This window comes from Octodon degus, unplaced genomic scaffold (genome assembly GCF_000260255.1).
Source record: "Octodon degus isolate 3935 unplaced genomic scaffold, OctDeg1.0 scaffold00200, whole genome shotgun sequence".
In the NCBI taxonomy this organism is placed as follows: domain Eukaryota; kingdom Metazoa; phylum Chordata; class Mammalia; order Rodentia; family Octodontidae; genus Octodon; species Octodon degus.
The window spans coordinates 382001-400506 of NW_004524776.1; the positions used below are offsets into that span (position 1 = coordinate 382001).

Sequence of the window (18506 nt, forward strand, 5' to 3'; positions counted from 1 at the left end):
CTTGTGGAGAGAAGAGGCTTATTTTGGCTCAGTTTGGGAGGTTGTAGTCCATGCTGGTTCTGTTGCTGTGGGGCAAGGTGAGGCTGCATATCATGGTGGAAACCAACCCACATCTGAGCGAGAGGCTCATCTGGGGGCTGAGCAAGCAGAAGGAAAGAGCACAGAGGAGTGGCCTGGGTTGCCACTGTCTGCTTCCGTAGCACAGCCCCAAAGACCTCCGGCTGGGCCCTACCTTCTGTAGCATCCAACGGAGGATCTCTGGGGATGTTTACCCAAATATGGCCAGAGACATGGAGGTCTGGTTAAAGGGTGGGAAGCAGCCTTACTGGATAAAACGATCACTCCCCTGCCTAACCATCACGTTCTACTGCTTTTCACTACTCTGAGAATAAACCCAAGGCTTTTGTGGGGCAGCCACAGGCCTGCTGACTTGACCGCAGCCCACCTTCCCACGCCCACACTCAGCCACTGCCTACCTGCTATTATCCATGCCTGCCTGTTTTACCTGGCTCATTTCTGCCCCAGGACCTTTGCGCCTGCCCTTCCCTTTGGCTGGACTGCCTCTCCGTCTGAAGGGATGTCCCCTTCTCTCCTCCCCTGACTGGTTTCCTTGTTGTTCCTTCCAAGCACTCATATTTGAAGCCATTCATCTGGTTTGATTCAAGCATAGGCACTGTAGCTGTCTGGCCTTGTAGGTGGTGGGTGCCACAAAGCAGGGGCTTTGCTTTGTTCCCCTGGTGCCTAGAATGATATCTAGCACATAGGAAATGCTACTTTGAACTTGAGGGCAAAGCAAAAAATAACTTCTTTTACTGAGCCTCAGTTTCCTCGTCTAGCGTGGACGTTGTAGCAGTGGAAGCCACTGTAGGCCCACCGGCTGTCATAGAGGGGGACTGGCTGAGCCAAGCTGAGCTGAGGGGCCGTCGCATCGCTGTATCCATGCCTGCTGCTTCCCTCTCCCCAGGGGACCCTACCACTGCCTGGGCACTGCCGGAAACTTTTTTCTCAGGCCTCAGCATTTGCTGTTCCCTTTTTGCACACCCTGCCCAAGACCAGGTTCCCCGCATGTCTCAGCTTAACTGTCACCTCCTCCGCAGAGGGGCAGAGACCTCACACTTTCTGTCCCAGCCTCCAGGTGCCTGGCATGTTTTGTACATAGATGTTGACAGGAATGAATCTCAGTAACCTCCTCCTTCTGTTGGGTGTTTGTAAAATTCCATTCCTTGAAGTTCTTTTCTCTTTTTTTTCCCTCCCCACTACTGGAGATCAAGCCCAGGGTCTTGCATTCTCAATCCTTTAACTTTTATTTTGAGACAGGGTCTCACTAAATCAATAAGTTGCCCAGGCTGGGGTTGAAACTTGTGCTTCTCCTGCCTCAGCCTCCCAGAGTGCTGAGTCTGCAATATGCACCACCACAGCTGCCTGCATTCACTAAGTATTCCACTCACAGAGTACTGTGTTCCCAGGTCACCTTAGCCTGCATGCACGCAGTGCTTTTCTTCCTCCTTCTGTCCTTTCCTTGCTTTTCTTTCTCTATTATTCCTTCCTCCCCCTCCCTCTCTCCTTTCTTTTTTATGTATTTAGTACAGGGTCTACCAGGTCTCATTACATGGATTGGACTTGTAGTGATTCTCCTGTTTTCAGCCCCCCAAGTGCTAGGATTACAGGCACACACCACCACGCCCAGTCTTAACTGCTGTCTCAGCATGCCCTGGGGGTAGGGCTAGCACGGCACACAGGGGATCGAACCCTGGCTGTGCTCTGCCTAAGCAGGTGCTTTAGTCCACTGAGCTATCTGGCTGGCCCTCTCTCCTTTCTTTCTATCCTTTCCTCTTGCACTTCCTGCTGCCAGTGCATCTCTTTCTTTTCTTCGATAAACTGAACCCTTTTAAAGTGTACCTTTCAGTGTCATTTAGGATATTTGCAATGTTGTGTAGTCTCCATTTCTATTCATCTGTTTCTGGAATATTCCCAACACCCAGAAAAGAAACTTCATACCTGCTGAACAATCCCGGCCCGTACTGCAGTGCACCCTCAAGCAGCCAGCCCCGCGCTAGTCTCCACGGGCTTGGCTTTGTCTAGCCTGGACGTTTCCTCTCGTTGCTGGCATGTAAGGTACTTCCTCTGCTTTAAGGTTGAATGGTGCCCCTTATGCAGTTGTGAGTGCCAAGCTTTGTATGTCCGGCTTGAAGGAAACATGGATTCTGTGATTCTGTCACCTGACAAAACCCCAAATCCCTAGATGCTGTTGCATCCCCACAGTACAGACGAAGAGACTTACTCACCCCATGTTGTAGCTCAAAAATCAGATGACAACGAGGCAAGTCCAAAAGTTAAAAGAAGTGCTTTATTTTAGCTGGTACCCAGCGGCGTTCTCTATGCAAGGTGCACAGAGGCGCGCTGAGCATTAACAAGGTGCAGTATTTAAGCTTGAAAATCTCAAAAACAGGGAAGGGGTGGAGAGGAAGAAGTGGCAGGGTCATTAGTTCATTAGGTGGTCTTATTGAGTGGGGTGCTGGAATCAGCAGTCATGGGGTACAGCGAGTCATTAGTTCATGGGGGTGGTCCTGTTGGGGGGAGGTGCTGAGTTGGGGAGGCCATGAGTCCATCGAGTGGGCCCATTGGGCGGGTGGGCTGAAATCACGCAGAGTTCTGCAGGACAAGATAAGGTTTGGGGTACAGATGTCATAAGACTTGGGTCATAAGGGGGTGAGGAGTTGGGTGGGGTAGGTGCATACAGAACAGGAACTCGGCGAGGTTAGAAGGGCAACAAAATGGAGTCAGATTGACAGGGTATAACACCCCAGCCCCTGGGCAGGCTGCACGTTCGCTGACTCCATCACTGAGAAAGAATTCCTAAGGTGTGTTAGTGAGTGAGAGGCACTGAGAGGTTTCCTAGGCAGGATTTAAAGTGTACATTCAAAGAAAGCAGAATGCAGGCCTGAGAGAGGCACGCCCTATCTGGAGCCTGGAATAGTTGTGGGGTTTTGGCAGGGAAATCTGTGGAACTTGTGACTCTCTAGCATGTTGGGTTGTTTACTACAGAAGGGAAGCCATAACACGCCCACAGGTAGGGCAGTGGTTCTTTACAGGTGAAAATGTGGCTTATTTTTGTAGGAGAAAGCCATAGGTATTTTAAAAATACCTGTTTTTTTTTTTTTTTTTTTTTTAAGCTTACAAAGCCCCCAACATGTAATTAGTACATCTTTGCAACATGTAATAAATACATTCATCCTGGGGAATCTGTCTTTTCTTTTCCATTCCCCTTCCTTCTTTCCTTCCTTCTTTTCCCTCCCTTTTCTTCTTCCTCTGTGAGAGAGGCATGCCTTGTCTCTTATAAGAAGGGGGAAGAGGGTCTACCCCCTTCTCCTGTTGTCTTTTATTTTGCGCTTTGAATTATGTACATTTTGAATTTCTCATATAAGAGAAGCTATGTAATAGTTAACTTTCTGTGTCTGCTTTATTTTGCTGAGCATTGAGGTCATTTATTCTTTTCTACAACTGTAAACAGGCGGATCACTATGAGTCCGATCTAGTAGTGAGACCCTGGACACCCTGTAGACCCTTCCCTAAAATACAAAAGAAAAAAAAAAGGAATTTTTGAAGGACACCTAGAAGGGGAATAGTTGGGTAAATGGAATTTCTGTTTTTTGTTTTTTGAGGACTGTTTCCATAGTGATTGTCCTAATTTGGATGTGTAGGGCTCCTTTACCCCTAGAGCTCTGCCAGTATTTTTTGTCTCTTGAACTTTGATGATAGCTACACTTTCTGGAGTAAGATGGAATCTCAATGTTGTTTTAATTTGCATTTCTCTAATGGCCAAAGATGCTGGATGCTTTTCATGTACTTGATCAGTGTTGGTACTTTTCTGAGAAGTTTCTGTTCGTTTCAGTTGCCCATTTTTCAATAGCTTTTATGATCCTCTTTTTTTTGGGGGGGAGACCTAATATTTTTTAGTTCCTTTTATATTCTAGTTATTAGTTTGTAGGTTGTATCTTCATTGTGTTGGTTGTTTCTTTTGCTGGGCAGAAGCTTTTTAAATTTATATGAGGGTATTTTTGGTTTGCTTGTTTGTCTTGATGGGTGATCTAAGAGGTTTATTTTAAAAACATTCTTTGGGCCCTTTGAGTGGGTTTCTTTAAGGTCAATTTTTCTATATCTTATCAACTAAACTCATAGACAACTAGGCAGTGCAGATACCAATAACTATGGGTAACTTTCTGTCTAGAAGTTGCAGTCTTTTTAAAAGTACAATTTAAAATATCTCAGGGAGAGCCCTTCTCATTTCTATGACCGTGTGAGCTGTGCTATGTATTTTCTCCCTCTGTCTGCTAAATCCATTTGTCTCATGACTGATTGCCCTTGAATGTGCTGTAGGAGGGTGGGATGTTCCTGCAATTATGCAGCCCATTTTCAGGCTGGATTTGTTTTCTAGGAACCCACCCTGATTTGGGCTATTTTTCCCTTCTGACCAGAGGAGGCTGCACTCTGCCCAGCAACTGGAGCCTAGATTAGGCCTAAAAGCCCTGGGTGACTTTTTATTGCCTTTTTCAGGAAGTAAAGACTTCAGAGGGATAAAAGGGGGAAATAACTGTGTGAATGTCGCCGCAGTCTGGTTGCTGTTGCAAGGAGCATTGTTCGAGTGTGAGACCACCCCGACCTTTTGCCCGGATGCTCCTGGAAGTGGAGGAAGGTGGAGAGCCAGCCCCAGCCTGACCCTGTGCCAGGCTCCAGGAGCCAGTTGTGGAGAGGGTGGGCCGGGGTACTTTGGGGCACACGCAGCTGCAGCTTCACAGGGGCACAGAAAGCAGAAGGAGCAAGAACAAGATAGATCATTATAGCTTTCCAACTCCAGGAAGTAAATGAACCACATCAAGACAGAGGGGATGGGCTGAGGAGATAGCTCAGTGGTCTAGTGCCTGCCTGGCAAGCCAAGGACCGGGGTTCAAACCCTGTTACCACATGCCTGCCACTGCTGCACTGTGCCGGCCCCTGAAACCAAGTGTGGTGGCGCATGCCTGTAATCCCAGCACTAGGGAGGCTGAAACAAGAGGATCACTATGAGTCTGAGCTGCATAGCAAGATCTTATACCAAATAAATAAGACAGAGGGGATCAGGGCTTGGTGGCACACACCTGTAATCCCAGCACTCTGGAAGGCTCTGAGACTTAGTGAGACCCTAATCTCAAAATTAAAAAATACAAAAAGGGCTGGGGATGTAGTTCAGGGCAGGGACCCTGGTACTTTACAGGAAAAAAAAAAAAAAAGGTCTCTATAGTTCCCACTACATCTGGTAAGCCTGTTTGATGAGATGATTGTGAAGCTATGGCGTGGAGTGGTTTTGACCTAATCACATGGGTGGACCCCTTGTCATTTGTGCCAATAGAAAAACCAGAACTCTCTTTCAGAGGGGTTTCGGTGAAGGAGAAAAGTCCTCTCCACAAGGGAGAAGCTTGGTCCACATTAAGGAGATCTCCACTGTGAATTTGAAGTTGTCACAAGTTGAATTAAATTCAGAAATTTTAGATCTTTAAATATTTATTGCCTACTCCTTTCTACTTTGAGAATTCTAATTATATGAATATAAGTTTCTTGGTTTTGACACAGTGAACTGTTATGACTGATCTGTAAATTCTTCATTTTTATTTTGGACAATTTTTATTGTTATATTCATGTTTGTAAATAATTTATTTTCAATTTGCAATCTATTAAAAATTAAAATAATAAATTTTTAAAAAGAAAAAAAATGAAGTTGTCACATATGTTATCAATAAAAAAACCAGGCAGAGCCTACATGTGTCCAGTACTGGAAGCTTTGTTCTGCACCAGGGCCCTGCGGACTGCAGCCTATGGCCAAAGGCAGGCTGCCATCTATTTTTATAAATTAGGATTTATGAGCATAGAGTCATGGCATTCATTTTTAGATTGCCTGTAGCTTTTTTCTCGCTTTAACAGCAGAGCTGAATAGTTGGGACAAAATGATTGGCAAATTTTGGGCTTTTCTCTGAGCACTTTACCTCTGAGCCCCCAACCATGCTCAGGACAGGTGTGGGGGGAGTGTCCCCACTTTACAGGTGGAGAAGCTGAGGGAAGGTCATCAAGAAGCTTGCCAGGCTTGCATAGTGGTGGGGGGGGGATGGAACCCAGGCGGGTGGCTTTGGAGGCTGGGCTGTTTGGCGCTGTGCCACCTTCCCCACCAGATAGCCCAGGAATGCTGGGCTGGCTCGGAGGCCAGCAGGCCTGCGTGTGTGTCTGCTCTGATTGGGGAGTTAGTCACTGCTTCTGGGTGCTGTTTGCTCATCTGGTTGTAAAACGTGGGACCCCGTCAGCTTGGGCCGCGCCCAGGTGCTGCCGCCGTGACTCATGCTGTTCTGACGTGAGGTAGACAGAGGCGGCTCCTGGGCTCAGGTTGCTGGGATCTACAGTGAGATGTGTCTTCTGTCCTTGAGCTATGAAGAATGATAAAGAACCCACGGCAGGTCGGTGGCTGCCGCGCGCTGCGAAAGGTACAGCCACGATGCAGGATACGTGCTTGCTTCAGACGGGAGAGACCAGATGTGCACGTGTGCACGGGGAAACGTGTTCGCGGGGAAGCGTCCGCAGTTTTCAGTGCTGCCCTTGGTGTCCAGCATCCACGGGGGCTCCGGAGGTAGCCCCTGAGGAGGAGAGGAGCCAGCTGTCGTTCTCACCACAGGAGGCGGAGGCCTGGATCCTGTGACCCGCAAGGCCCCTTCTTGGTCAAAGTTTCCATGATCCCGTGAGCGAGAAGCAAGGCGCTGCAGGGAACTCAGCACCAAATACGGTTGGACGGACCTCCTGGCAAGAGCCCTGGGAGCCGCTGGTGGCATTAGTGCCACTTAGGTCATACTTGGCACATATCCTGGGAAAGTTCTTGTCCTTTGGTGGGATCTGGTGCCCTGTGGAGAGAGCTACTAAGAAGTCAGGAAGCTGTGGATGCTGTAAGATGCTCCTTCTGCCCACCCTCTCACCTGCCCTCCCTCTGGCCCTCATTCCCTCCATCCCTCCCTCTCTCCCTCTTTCTTTCTCTTCCTCCCTAGTTCCTTCCCTCCATCCATCCATCCTTCCTTCCCTCTTTCCCTCCCTCCTTCCTTCCTTCCTCCCTTCCCTCCCTCCATCCTTGCCTCCCTCTCTCCTTCCCTCCTTCCTTCATCTCCTCCCTCCTCCCTCCCTTCCCTCCCTCAATCCTTCCCTCCCTCTCCTTCCCTCCTTCCTTCCTCTCCTCCCTCCTCCCACCCCTCCCTCCCTCTTTCCCTCCCTCTTTCCCTCCCTCCTTCCTTCCTTCCTTCCCTCCTTCCATCCTTCTCTCCCTCTCTTCTTCCCTCCTTCCTCCCTCCCCTCCCTCCTCCATCCTTGCCTCCCTCCTTCCTTCCTTCCTTCCCTCTCTACCTCCTTCCTTCCCCTCCCTCCCTCCATCCTTCCTTCCCTCCCTCCTTCCTTCCCTCCTCCCCTCCCTCTCTCTCTTGCCCCTTCTCCCTCCCCTCCCACCCTCTCTCCCTCCTTTCTCTCCCTCTCTCCCTCCTCCTTCCCTCCTTCCCTCTCTCTGTCTCTCCCTCCTGCTTCCCCTCCCTCCCTCTCTTCCTGCCCCTCCCCTCCCTCTCTCCTTCCCTTCTTCCTTCCTCCCCTCCCTTACTTCCTCCTTACCTCTTTCCTTTCCTCCCTCCTTCATCCTCTTTCTCTTTCCCTTCCTGCCTCCTTCCTCTTCTCCCTTCCTCTCTCTCTCTCTCCCTCTCTTTCTTCCTTTCTTCCTTCAGGTGGGGGCTTTCTAGGAGTGACACTGTTCTAAGCCTTAGAGGAACTCCTTTTGTCTTTAACCATCATCAATACTAGATGTCAGGAGAAGTAGTTATGCTTTCCTATGTCCTTGACTCCTGTAACCACCCAGTCATCCTCCCACCTCAATAATAGCCTCCTTATTGCTGAAATCTGGCTTCAGTGGCCATGCAGTTCTAAGCATTCGTGGATAGAGGAACCCTGATATCTGAAATGGGCTCCTTCAGACCTTTGTGTAAAGGTCAACAAACAGCCCGTACACTGGCATGCGCAGCTGTGGCTGGCCCAGCTCACGGGACAACTGACAGTAACTGGCATGAGTTATTCCTGTTTTCCTTGCCAAGGCTCAGGCAGGTGAGGTGATCTGCTGTTCTAAGGAGCAGTAACTGGGTCTTGTCTTGGTATCAGACAGGTGAACGAGTCATGGTGTCTCTGGATTTCAGTTTCCCTGGTGAAAAGCCAGGGCAGTACAGCCTCCTGTGCCTTCCTGGGCAGGTGGGCGTGAGAAACCAGGTGATGTCATACTTTAAAAAACATGTGGTGTATGTGCAAGCGAGAGTGGGTGGATGCTAATTATAAAAATAGTGATGCCTTTATCATTGAATGGTTAGATTTTTTTCTTCCTTTGTATTGGGGATTGAACCTAGGGCCTTCACCATGAACTATATTCTCAACCTTTTTTAAAATTTTAAGACAAAGTCTCACTATGTCTCTAAGTTGCCCAGGCTGGACTTGAACTTGTGATTCTTCTGCTTGGGGCTTCCAGAGTCCTGTGATAACAGGTGTGTGTTGGTCAGATTTTGTTGTCGTTTTTGAGATAGAGTCTTGTTGTACAGCTCATGTTGGCCTTGAACTCACTTTGATCCTCTTATCTCAGCATCCTAAGTGCTGGGGTTGCAGCTGTAACCTGGCTGATCAGATATTTTTTCTTTAAAGATAAGGAACCTCCCCTGAGTGACTAAAAGTTACAGATCATATGTCTTCGATGGCAGCCACTTGAAAATCATTTTCAAAAAAAAAGGAAAGAAAATCATTTTCCACCCTGGATGCCCTTTGAGTGATGGGAACAGATTAAGTTCACGGGGTAGGGGTGTGTGAAGACCAGTCTGTTTCCTAGGTTTGGATAGCATTCAGTATTTATGAAGCACTTTCACATCCATGGCCCTCATGGGGGAAGGCTGCAGTTTTGGGGTCTCATAAGCCAGGATAGGCCCCTTGACCCAGTGCTGCTAGTTTTGTAAATGGGCAGCCACCTCAGTTCCTTCATCTGTAAAGTAGGGCTGTAGTTCTGTTCCAGGAGAAGTTGGGATTATTTGGCACGCTGATGCTATACCAAGTGTCCCAAGGGGCCTGGCTACTCTCTTGCAATGACTCAGTTCTGCTTATGTTGTTTGTACCTCTGTCCTCACCATCGCATGGATAAGGTCCTAAGCATTATATCCTTCCTTCCTGAGATGGGAAAAAAATGATTCCAGGACAGCTTCATCTCTCCTGGGGTGACTGACAGCAGGTGACAAGCCAGCCAGGCTTGGGCCCTGCCCTGGGTCCTTGACCCTGCAGTTGCTGAATATTCAGTAGGTCCCTGCTGTTCTATAGTCAAAGACCTTTGTTCCTGGTTAATAATCGTTCTTTGTTGCTGCCCAGAGAGAGGAGTGGCTCCTTGCCTGTCACATCTGCAGGGTGTGTTGGACTGGGAAATGAGAGTGCTCAGCAGAGCCTAGGGGTGCGTGTCTATGTGTCATTCCTCTGCAGTTTGTTCTGTTGTGTCTGAACATGCTCTTTAGAGAGGGGCAGAGATCGCAGACCTGCATGTCATTGCAGGGCCTTGATTGGGGCTCCCAGCCGTCCCCCAGCCCTGCCTCATCCTACTGGAGCATCTGAGGAGCCTGTAGTATACCAGGCACTGTCCTAGACCTACACTTGTGATCACCTTTGAGTGTATGGACAGTGCCCAGGCCTGTTCTTAGTGTCCCTGTTAAAATACAGCCAAGTGGGGATGGTGGTGCAGGCCTGTGATCCCAGCACTCTGTGCAGCTGGGGCCAGAGGATGGGGCTTGGAGACCCTGGCTCAGAATTAAGAGGACTAGAGCTATAGCTCAGTGTAAAGGGCTTGGGCTCGGTCCTCAGTACCACAAATGGACAGCAAAAAAACCATGGTCAGACCATGACATTCTCCAGCCCAGACCCTGTGGAGTCTTCCAAGGCCTCTGTTGAGTCTGAGTCACACCACAGCCTGCAAAGCCCAACTGGGTTTGACCCTATCTGACCTCTCTGAGTTCTGCCTTTCCATTGTCCTGTCCCAGAGACCTACTGTCACCTCGTGAACCTCTCTGTACATTGTAGCTTAAACTGTGTGATTTTTGCGGATTCTGAGTGTCAGAAATTCAACAGTGTGCAGAGGAGATGGCGTGCATCGCTGCATGTGGTGCCTGCCAGGGCCACAGCCTCTCCAATAGCCCCTTTCCGGGGCTGGGGTCGAAGCTGGAGCTGAGTTTGCCTTCTTGTGGGCTTCGGGCCTCTTCCTCCCCATGTGGGCCCAGCACGACTGGATTTCCAGATGGCAGCCCTGTGCCCCAGATGTTGACTTGGTGCCACAGTGGGGAGAGCACTGCTCCTCTGTGTCCCGTGGTTAAAGCAAGTCACAGGTCCTGCTCAGATTTAAGGGGAAGAGGCAGAGGAACGTTGGTGTGAGTCCTCGAGGGTCCTGGCATAGTTACTGTCTGCTTACTGTCTGACCTCCCTCTGCCACCTCGGAATATAAGTGCCACGTGAGCGGGGCCTTCGCTTTGTTCGCCACAATAACCCCAGCTCAGGACATAAGGTAGATAGACGTACTTGTTGGATAAATGTTTGACACGGAAACTTACATAATTTTCCCAAAGACACAGAGCTCGTAATGGACAGAGCAGGATTCAGACTCAAGCAATTCAGCCTCTACTGTGAGGTCATAGGAGCTTTGCTGCCCATGGGGGTAGCTGCTTGGAAGATTTGGGCTGTCTCCTCCCTTCTGTCCCTGGGTCCTCCTGTCTGGCTGGCCTCAGTGTCCTTCCCACAACCAAAATCTGATAAAGTATAAAACTCCTCATCTTTGACAGAATGCTCTACTGCCTAAGAGCACCTCAGGGGCACAGTGAAATGTGACCCCAGCTGTGGCCTCATGCAGTAGAAATGGGTTTAAGAGTCCGATACCTGATTCTGCCTCCAGAGCTCTCAGTGGCAGGCTCTCTGACACAGCCAGAAGAGCGATGCCTTCACCCTTCTGTCCATCCTGTAGGTTTTGACTGAGCACTTACTGTGTGCCAGGCACAGTGGTAGGTCCTAGGCCACGATGGTGAGGACGTCAACATGGTCCCTGCCCCCTGGGACCTTCCAGTCTGATGGGAGGTGGACGAAACACACATGTGTGGTCACACAAATATGTAGGTTATTGCTGATTGTGATTAATACTATCAAGGCCTTACTGGAAAAATGGATAATGGGATAACAGTGCAGAGAGGCAGGGACACTTTCCTTGGGAAGTGACATTCGAGTAAGAGTTCATAGGATAAACAGGCACAACAGGTTTGTTCCAGGTAAAGGAAACAGCACCTGTGAAGGGAGCTGGACCTGCAGCGGCATCTGAAAGATCCTAAAAGATGTGTGATTGGAGAGCTGAGAGCCTGCAGGGCCAGAGTGGGCGGAAGGAGGCAGATTGTGCAGGGCTTTGATGACTTATTCTGTCATCTGTAACGTGGAGGTAATAATAGTACTGGCCTTGGGCCTGTGCGGTCAGCAGGCGTAGGCTGGCTGAAGGCTGGTCTGCGATGGCTGCTCTCCACCCAGCAGGTCACCGTGGCACAGCAGCTCCCTGCTGTGTTCTGTTTGTCTAAGCAGAAGCCCAGGAGCTGGTGTGACGCTCCTGGCGCGATGCCTGAAGTGGGAAATGCTGCCAGCGCTCCTGCTGTTGAAGTAGTTATTCACGTGCATTTACATAGTGCATGATGCGTTTTGCAGAGTGCAGTATGTTCTTATACCTGCGCTGTGTGAGGATAGTCGGAGGAAACATTTCCAGCCCCATCTGACAAATGGGCTACACACTGAGCTAGTGACTATGGCCAAACGTTAGAACTCAGAGCTATCATGCAACTTATAGCATGTCTGCAAACCCGTCTGTGGAGAGTAGACCCGTTGGCAGGTGATCTCATTGTGCTGAGTGCCGTCATGGTAAATTAAGACAAGATCCAAATGCTTTTGTCACTGGCTCAGGCTAGAGACCCTCTGCAGGGTTAGTGATGTTCTCCAGGATCCGTGTCCTGTACAGCTGTTGCTTTTTGTTCCCAAAGTCTGGGCTGAAGGATGCTCTTCTTCTCTTTCCCAGAAAACCTCTCTGTGGACTCCAGCTGCTTCTCTCCGGCTGTGAACTTCCTCCAAGAATTGCCAAGCTACCGGTCCATTGCAAGAAGGAGGACAACCCTACTTTCCCGCGACAAACAAAGTGGCATATTACTGAAGCCGGCAGACTCTTGTGGTTCCCATCTGGAGGGAGAAATCACTGAAAACCTCAATAGCCAATCCATTCGGAAGTACGCGCTGAACATTTCTGAGAAGCGGAGACTGAGGTTTGTTGGGCAGCCGCCTAGACACGGCATGGGCTGCTGTGGGCAAGTGCGCATTGCGTGGAGTGCGTTTCCTCAAGAGCCCACCCAACTGAAACTTATTCTTCAGGCTGTGCTGAGCTGCTGTGGCAGATGCATGCACATGTAATAGCTCAACAAATTATAAATTTATTTCCTGCTTGCATAAAGTTTGGGTCAGTGGGGACTTTACACTGGCTCCTCTGTCTTGTGAGTCTGTACTCTCCTCCCTCAAAACTTTATGTTCTAGATCCACCAGGGGAAAGGGATTGATATGCAAGAGTGAGTGCATCAGTTAGCTACGCTGTGTAATAAGTCACCCACAGTTTAGCAGCTTAAACAACCATTTCACAAGTCAGCTGGACATTTCCAGCTTCAGGCTCTGTGTGTACCTGTGGTTATTGCTGGCTGGCGATCGGGTGGGTTTTGGGCCAGTGGGGAAGGCTTCACCTGGGTCATTACATAGTCCATCTCCATCAGGTCAGCACAGACTTGTTTGCGTGGTGGCAGCTGGGGCCCAAGAGAGAAGCAGAAGCCTGTACATCCTCTGGGGCTGGAGGGAGAGCGTCCCTTTCGCTGCCTTCTGTGGTCGACGTGGATCTCACAGCCAGTCTAGTCAATGGCCAGGAGAAGAGATTCCTTCTGGTAGTGAAAGATGTGCCCAGTCACTTCCCACTGGGGCACGTTAGCCAGGGATGCTCGGGGAGGCAGGGCTCTGCTGTGAGGCAGGCCTGGAAGCTGCACATGTCACTCCACTACCAGCTGGGGTGAGCAGTGTAGTCATATCTCACTGCCAGGGAGGCTGGGAAATGTCACTAGTATCAAAGAAGGGGAGAGTGAATTTTGGTGGTATTTTACTATTTTCTCTATTGCTGTAGAATTCAAAATCTAGTTGTCCTTTTCACCTGGTAAGTGTAGCTCCCATTAGAGCCATCCAGTGGTATAAAAACTTTTGGGGATGTCCTCTGCTTTTCAGCTTTGAAAGCACATGGACTTTGGTGATGTTTAATCTTTTTTTTTTCTTTGAGGCAGGGTCTCACTGTGTAACCCACGCTGGTCTTGAGCTCTTGGCAGTTCTCCTCCTGCCTCAGCCTCCTGAGTGCTGGGGCCAGATAGTTCTTGGCTGTGGGGCACTATCTGTGCATTGTGAGATATTTGGCAGCATCAGTAGCATCTTCCTCTCACAGTTTTGACAACTAAAAAAAAGAAAAATTAAATGTCCCTAGGTGATTTCCCACTGTCCCTAGAGAGAGGGTGGTGGGAAGTTAGCCCCAGCTGGGAGCCATTGATTAAATATGTACTTTGTTTACCCCATTGTGTTATTTAATGAAAGGCTCAAGCCCTTCCCTTGACAGGGGCTCCCTGTCCTCAGAAAGATGGGCTGGAGGGAGGGCAGGTGGAGGCTGAGTCACATGCTAGAAGACCGTGCTTACGTGGGGTAGGGGACATGTCACTGGCTGAGCACCTGAAGTGGGAATGAACACACACCCCCTCCAATCCCAGACTCCCCACACCTCCTCTCTTGCCTGCAGCTCTTGTCACCCCCCTCCTCTTCTCCAGAGCCCCTGACTTATTCCCTTCTTGCTGCTTCCCCCCAGAGAGCTGCACTTGCAGGATGTCAGGATGTGCAGGCTCCGCTGTGAAGGACCAGGCGGTAAAAGTTTCAGGCTCTGCAGGCCACGCCGCGTCTGTGGCAGGTGCTCGGCCCCACTTTTTATAGCAGGAAAGCGGTAGATAGAGGTTGCATAGGGAACCTCGCCTGGCTCTGCACCAGTCACGCTTCATTTTCAGACAGTGGCATTTGACTTTTGTGTGACTGTCTTATGTCATGAAACATTCTTGTTTTGATTTCTTTTAACCATTTAAAAATGCAAACACTAAAAATAGCTTGCAGGCTGGAGGGCTTAGTCCCTGGGTCCTTAACTGCTAGTCCCTGTCCTAGACTGTCAGCCCTCTCAGGCTTCCTGAAGGCCAGCAGTTCTTGCTGGAGGGCATTCAGAGTATTTGACAATGTCTGGAGATACACTTGTTGCTCAGAACTGATGAGCTGCCCCGGGAATGCTCCCAGACATCCAGTAGCATCCAGGAGAGCTCCCAGAGGAAAGGGTTACCCAGCCCCAAGGGTCAGTTGTTTAGGATTAAGAGGGTGGCACACACCTGTAATCCCAGCACTCAGGGAGGCAAAGGCAGGAGGATTGCAAGTTTGAGTCCGACCTAGAAATTTAATGAGAGCCTAACTCAAAATATGAAAGGCTGAATACACAAACCAGTACAGAGACCTTGGGGTCAGTCCCCAGTATTGGAAAAAGAAAAGGCCATTTCTGTGCCTGACTCATAAGGATAAGGATAGTAAGAGGCTAGATGGATGGAGGTGTGAAGGATTTTAACAGCAGGAAGAAGAAAAAAATGTGTAGATAGATACTCAGAGTAATGAGAGGCTAATGTGAAGACCCCAAGGGCAGGAAACAGTAAAGTCCTTGCTTGCCGGAGGAGTCTCGGAGCCAGGGCCTGCCTGAGAGGGCCTGGAAGTTCCAGCCTGAGGGATGCTCTTTCTATTCTGTAGACAATGATGGGCCATAAGGCTAGAACATATCTCTCTATAACTACTTGTTTATCTGTCTGTCATCTGTCTGTTTTACCTACCTGTAGTCCATGCTCGGGAATACAGTTCACTTCCTATGAATATAGGAGTAGTGTGCATTTTAATCATGTGACTGTGTGTTCATCAGGCAGTTGATGCTTACTGAGAACCTGCTGTACACCAGGTGCTGTGCTTAGGGTTAGGGATGCAAGGGGAGGTGGGCAGAGCAGGTAGGGTCAGGACTGTTGTAGAATTTCCGGCCTCTGTCTCGGGCCCAGGATGCAACAGGAAGGACCATACATCCTTGGCCTTGAAATGTCTTGCAGTATATTGGGAGAGACAGACATTAATCAAACACAATTGAAGAGGATATGGTTTTTAAGAGAAGGGGTCTTCTGGGGAGACCAAATTGACTCTGGGATGGGGAAAGAGTACAGGTATGGCTCTGTAGAATGATTTTGTCAGCTTCCATTAAGCTGCTGCTTGATGTTTTCCACACCTCAGTCCTACATACCCACCGACCGACTCTATCTCTGTACACTTCCCAAAGCTAGACATTCTGTATAAATGAAGACATGTAATATGTGACCTTTTGTTTCTGCTTGTTTTTTCACTCAATGTAATGTTTTGAATCTTTTCTCAGTTTGCAGTTGTGTCAGTCCTTCATTCCTTTTTATGGCTAAATAATATTCCAGTGTATGTATAGACCACATCTTGTGTATCCATTTTTCCATTGATGGGGCATTTGGGTTGTTTATACTTTTTGGCCATTGTGAACATAGGTAGCAGGGTGTTTTCTGTGTATGAGAACCATGTTTCCAGTTCTTCCAGGATCACACCTGACAGCTGGGTTAGAGGGTAGTTCCGTGATAAACCTTCTGAGGAACTGCCCAAGTGTTTTCCACAGTGGCTGCACCATTGTCCATTCTAGCTCCTGTATCTCAGAGCTCTTGGCTCGAGTTTATTTTGAGGCCGAGTTTAGATGCTGCTGCTCTTGTCATTGTCATGGTTCTTTTCTAATGCAGAGCCATTCAAGAGACCCAAATGAAGTATTTGTCCGAGTGGGACCAGTGGAAGCGGTACAGCAGCAAGTCGTGGAAGAGGTTCGTGGAGAAGGCTCATGAGATGACCAGACACCTGGAGCTGTGGCGGGAGGACATTCGCAGCATAGAAGGTACCCAGCCTGCACGGTGCTGGCCCTGCCCAGACGCCGCCTCCGCTGAGGCCTCCAGACCTAGTACAGTGCAGCCTGGCTTTTCCTGAGCACCAGCTGAAGTGGAGGTTTCTTTTGATGGTTAAAATGAGAAGCGATCCACACTTAGGCCTAACAGAAGCCCCGTGTTTGTCAACAGGAAAAGTCGGATATTTCCTGGGCCTGTGGTTGGTGTTGTTGTCTTGGAATGGTGCCATTTATGTAGTTTTTAGCAGGTTTTACACCTGCTATTAGATGATATTTTTTAATGTGCTAATGAAGATGTTCATATATTATTCCAACAAAGATGTGTTATCATTGTTATTATGTATTACTTTATATACAACATTATTGTGAGCTGCAGACCTAGGCTATACCAGACCGTCAGAGGCACTCCTGGCTATGAAAAGGCTAAAAATCTTTATTTTTCCACAATGGCAAGAACCAGGGATATAATATTCTATTAGCCAGCTTGGGCTACCACAACTAAATACCATATCTGGGTGATTTAAGAAATAGATTTGGGGGAAGGGGAGGTAGCTCTGTGGTAAAGTGCTTGCTGAGAAGGCATGAGGCCCTGAGTGATCCTCAGGGCTGCAGATAGGGAGAAAAAGGGAGAGGAAAAAGACAGGCCCTCTGGCGACTCTGCTTCCAAGGACACTAGTCCCATCACGGGGACCTTTGCCTCATGACCTGCTCTACCCTCATCGGCTCCCAAAGCCTGTTCTCCGGACGCCATTACCTTGGGGTTATGGCTTCAGCATGCTTGGCAGGGGCGTGCTTCCACTCCACCGAAATTGGAACTTGTGCTAAAATATAAAATTAGAACTATTAAATATTCAGGTGATACAGCAGAGTCAGTGGGAGGGGGGATGCCTCTTAGAATTACACATACTGTAAAGATGATTTATAAGCTTTGCCTCAAAACAGCTAAAATGGAAATTATTTGTAAAGTTTATAAGCAATATGGGAGGATAAGTGGGAGAAATGATCAGCCTCATTATTACTATTTTAAAAATATAAACTACCACCAGTAATTTACTCAATCCACTAGCCTTTCATTGTTTTATATGCAGAATGCAAATGCATTTCTAAGGGATTCAGAGGTTCGCTTAAAATGTTAACCGCACACTCATACTTTTGATCTTGAAATTTAAGCATAACATGTTTGGAGCAAAATTATAAACACTAATTATCATTATTATACATCTATGAATCAGCCATTATGTCAAGCATCTTTACTGATTATGTTAGTTGTGAGCAAAGTTATTTGTCCAAATTCACTCAGCTGGTATGAGACAGAGCCGGGATTTGAACCCAGGTAGTCAGGCGTCATGTACAAAGTTTTGGCCTCTATGCCCAGCATCTTCTGTGGTTGCAGCCTTCCTTGAGATTTTCACCAGAAAATGGGCTTTCAGCAGAGCATAGGTTCTCCCTGGAGAATCTAGACCTTGATTTTCTCTTTGGTTGTTCTACTCCTGTGATTCCTTGGCAGGGTGGATACTCTTCGGGCAGGAAGTAAGGTATGGTGATCAAGTTCATTGTCTCCAAGGGCTGCTGAGTATACTAGAGACAAAGACTGTGGGTATCTTACGTCCTCAGTCTCAGGACATCCATTCTTTGCTCTGCCAAGAACACGTACCCGTTAGGATGCTTTCTGACTGTCCTCAGCAATTTTACCATTGTCTTTCTGAAGGCTGGCCTTCTGTTTGAAAATCTGTGTTAAAAAAAAAAAAAGAACATCAATGTAATTTACTGTATGAACAGAATAAAGGAGAAAAACTGGCCATTCCACCAGATGCAGAAAAAGCATCAATAAACTTTAGTTTTCATTCATTGCAAACAAGAAATAGATGGGACCTTTCTTTTTCTTTTTAATTTTATTTTAAAAAGAAAAAATAGTAAAATAAAAATTTCAAAATAATGTAATAAAAGAGTAGTAATGGTTAATACATTGTGTATTGTTATCTTTAGTTACTCAGAGTACAAAATTACACATTTAATTGTCCAAACAACATTAGCACAAACCTTTCTCATCAGTGAACTAAGTGAAATTAGTAGTATAACAATATATTTGCTTTTCCCTTCCTTCTTTTCTCCTTCCCCCATTCTGCTTTCTCTTTGCTTTTGAACACTTTCTTCCCATTTTACACTATCCATTATACATTTTGGATCTTATTTGTTCTTTCAGCTTCTCACACTAGGGAGACAATATGATGTTTGAACATGTGTGTCTGGTTTATTTCACTTACGAGTATGGTCTCGAGAACATCCATTTACTTATTGTTCCTTGTGGCCAAGTAGTACTCCATTGTATAAAAAAAAAAAA

General features: G+C 47.9%; 1 protein-coding gene across 1 annotated transcript in view; it reads left to right on the plus strand.

Moving 5' to 3' along the window:
- The window catches only part of Tmc7 (transmembrane channel like 7), a 70503-nt gene that overhangs the window by 2362 nt on the left and 49635 nt on the right, over window positions 1-18506 (plus strand). The window contains exons 2-3 of the mRNA XM_023704697.1: window positions 12149-12389; window positions 16011-16159. Coding sequence (XP_023560465.1) covers window positions 12149-12389; window positions 16011-16159 — 390 coding nt within the window. The remainder of the gene's footprint in view (window positions 1-12148; window positions 12390-16010; window positions 16160-18506) is intronic.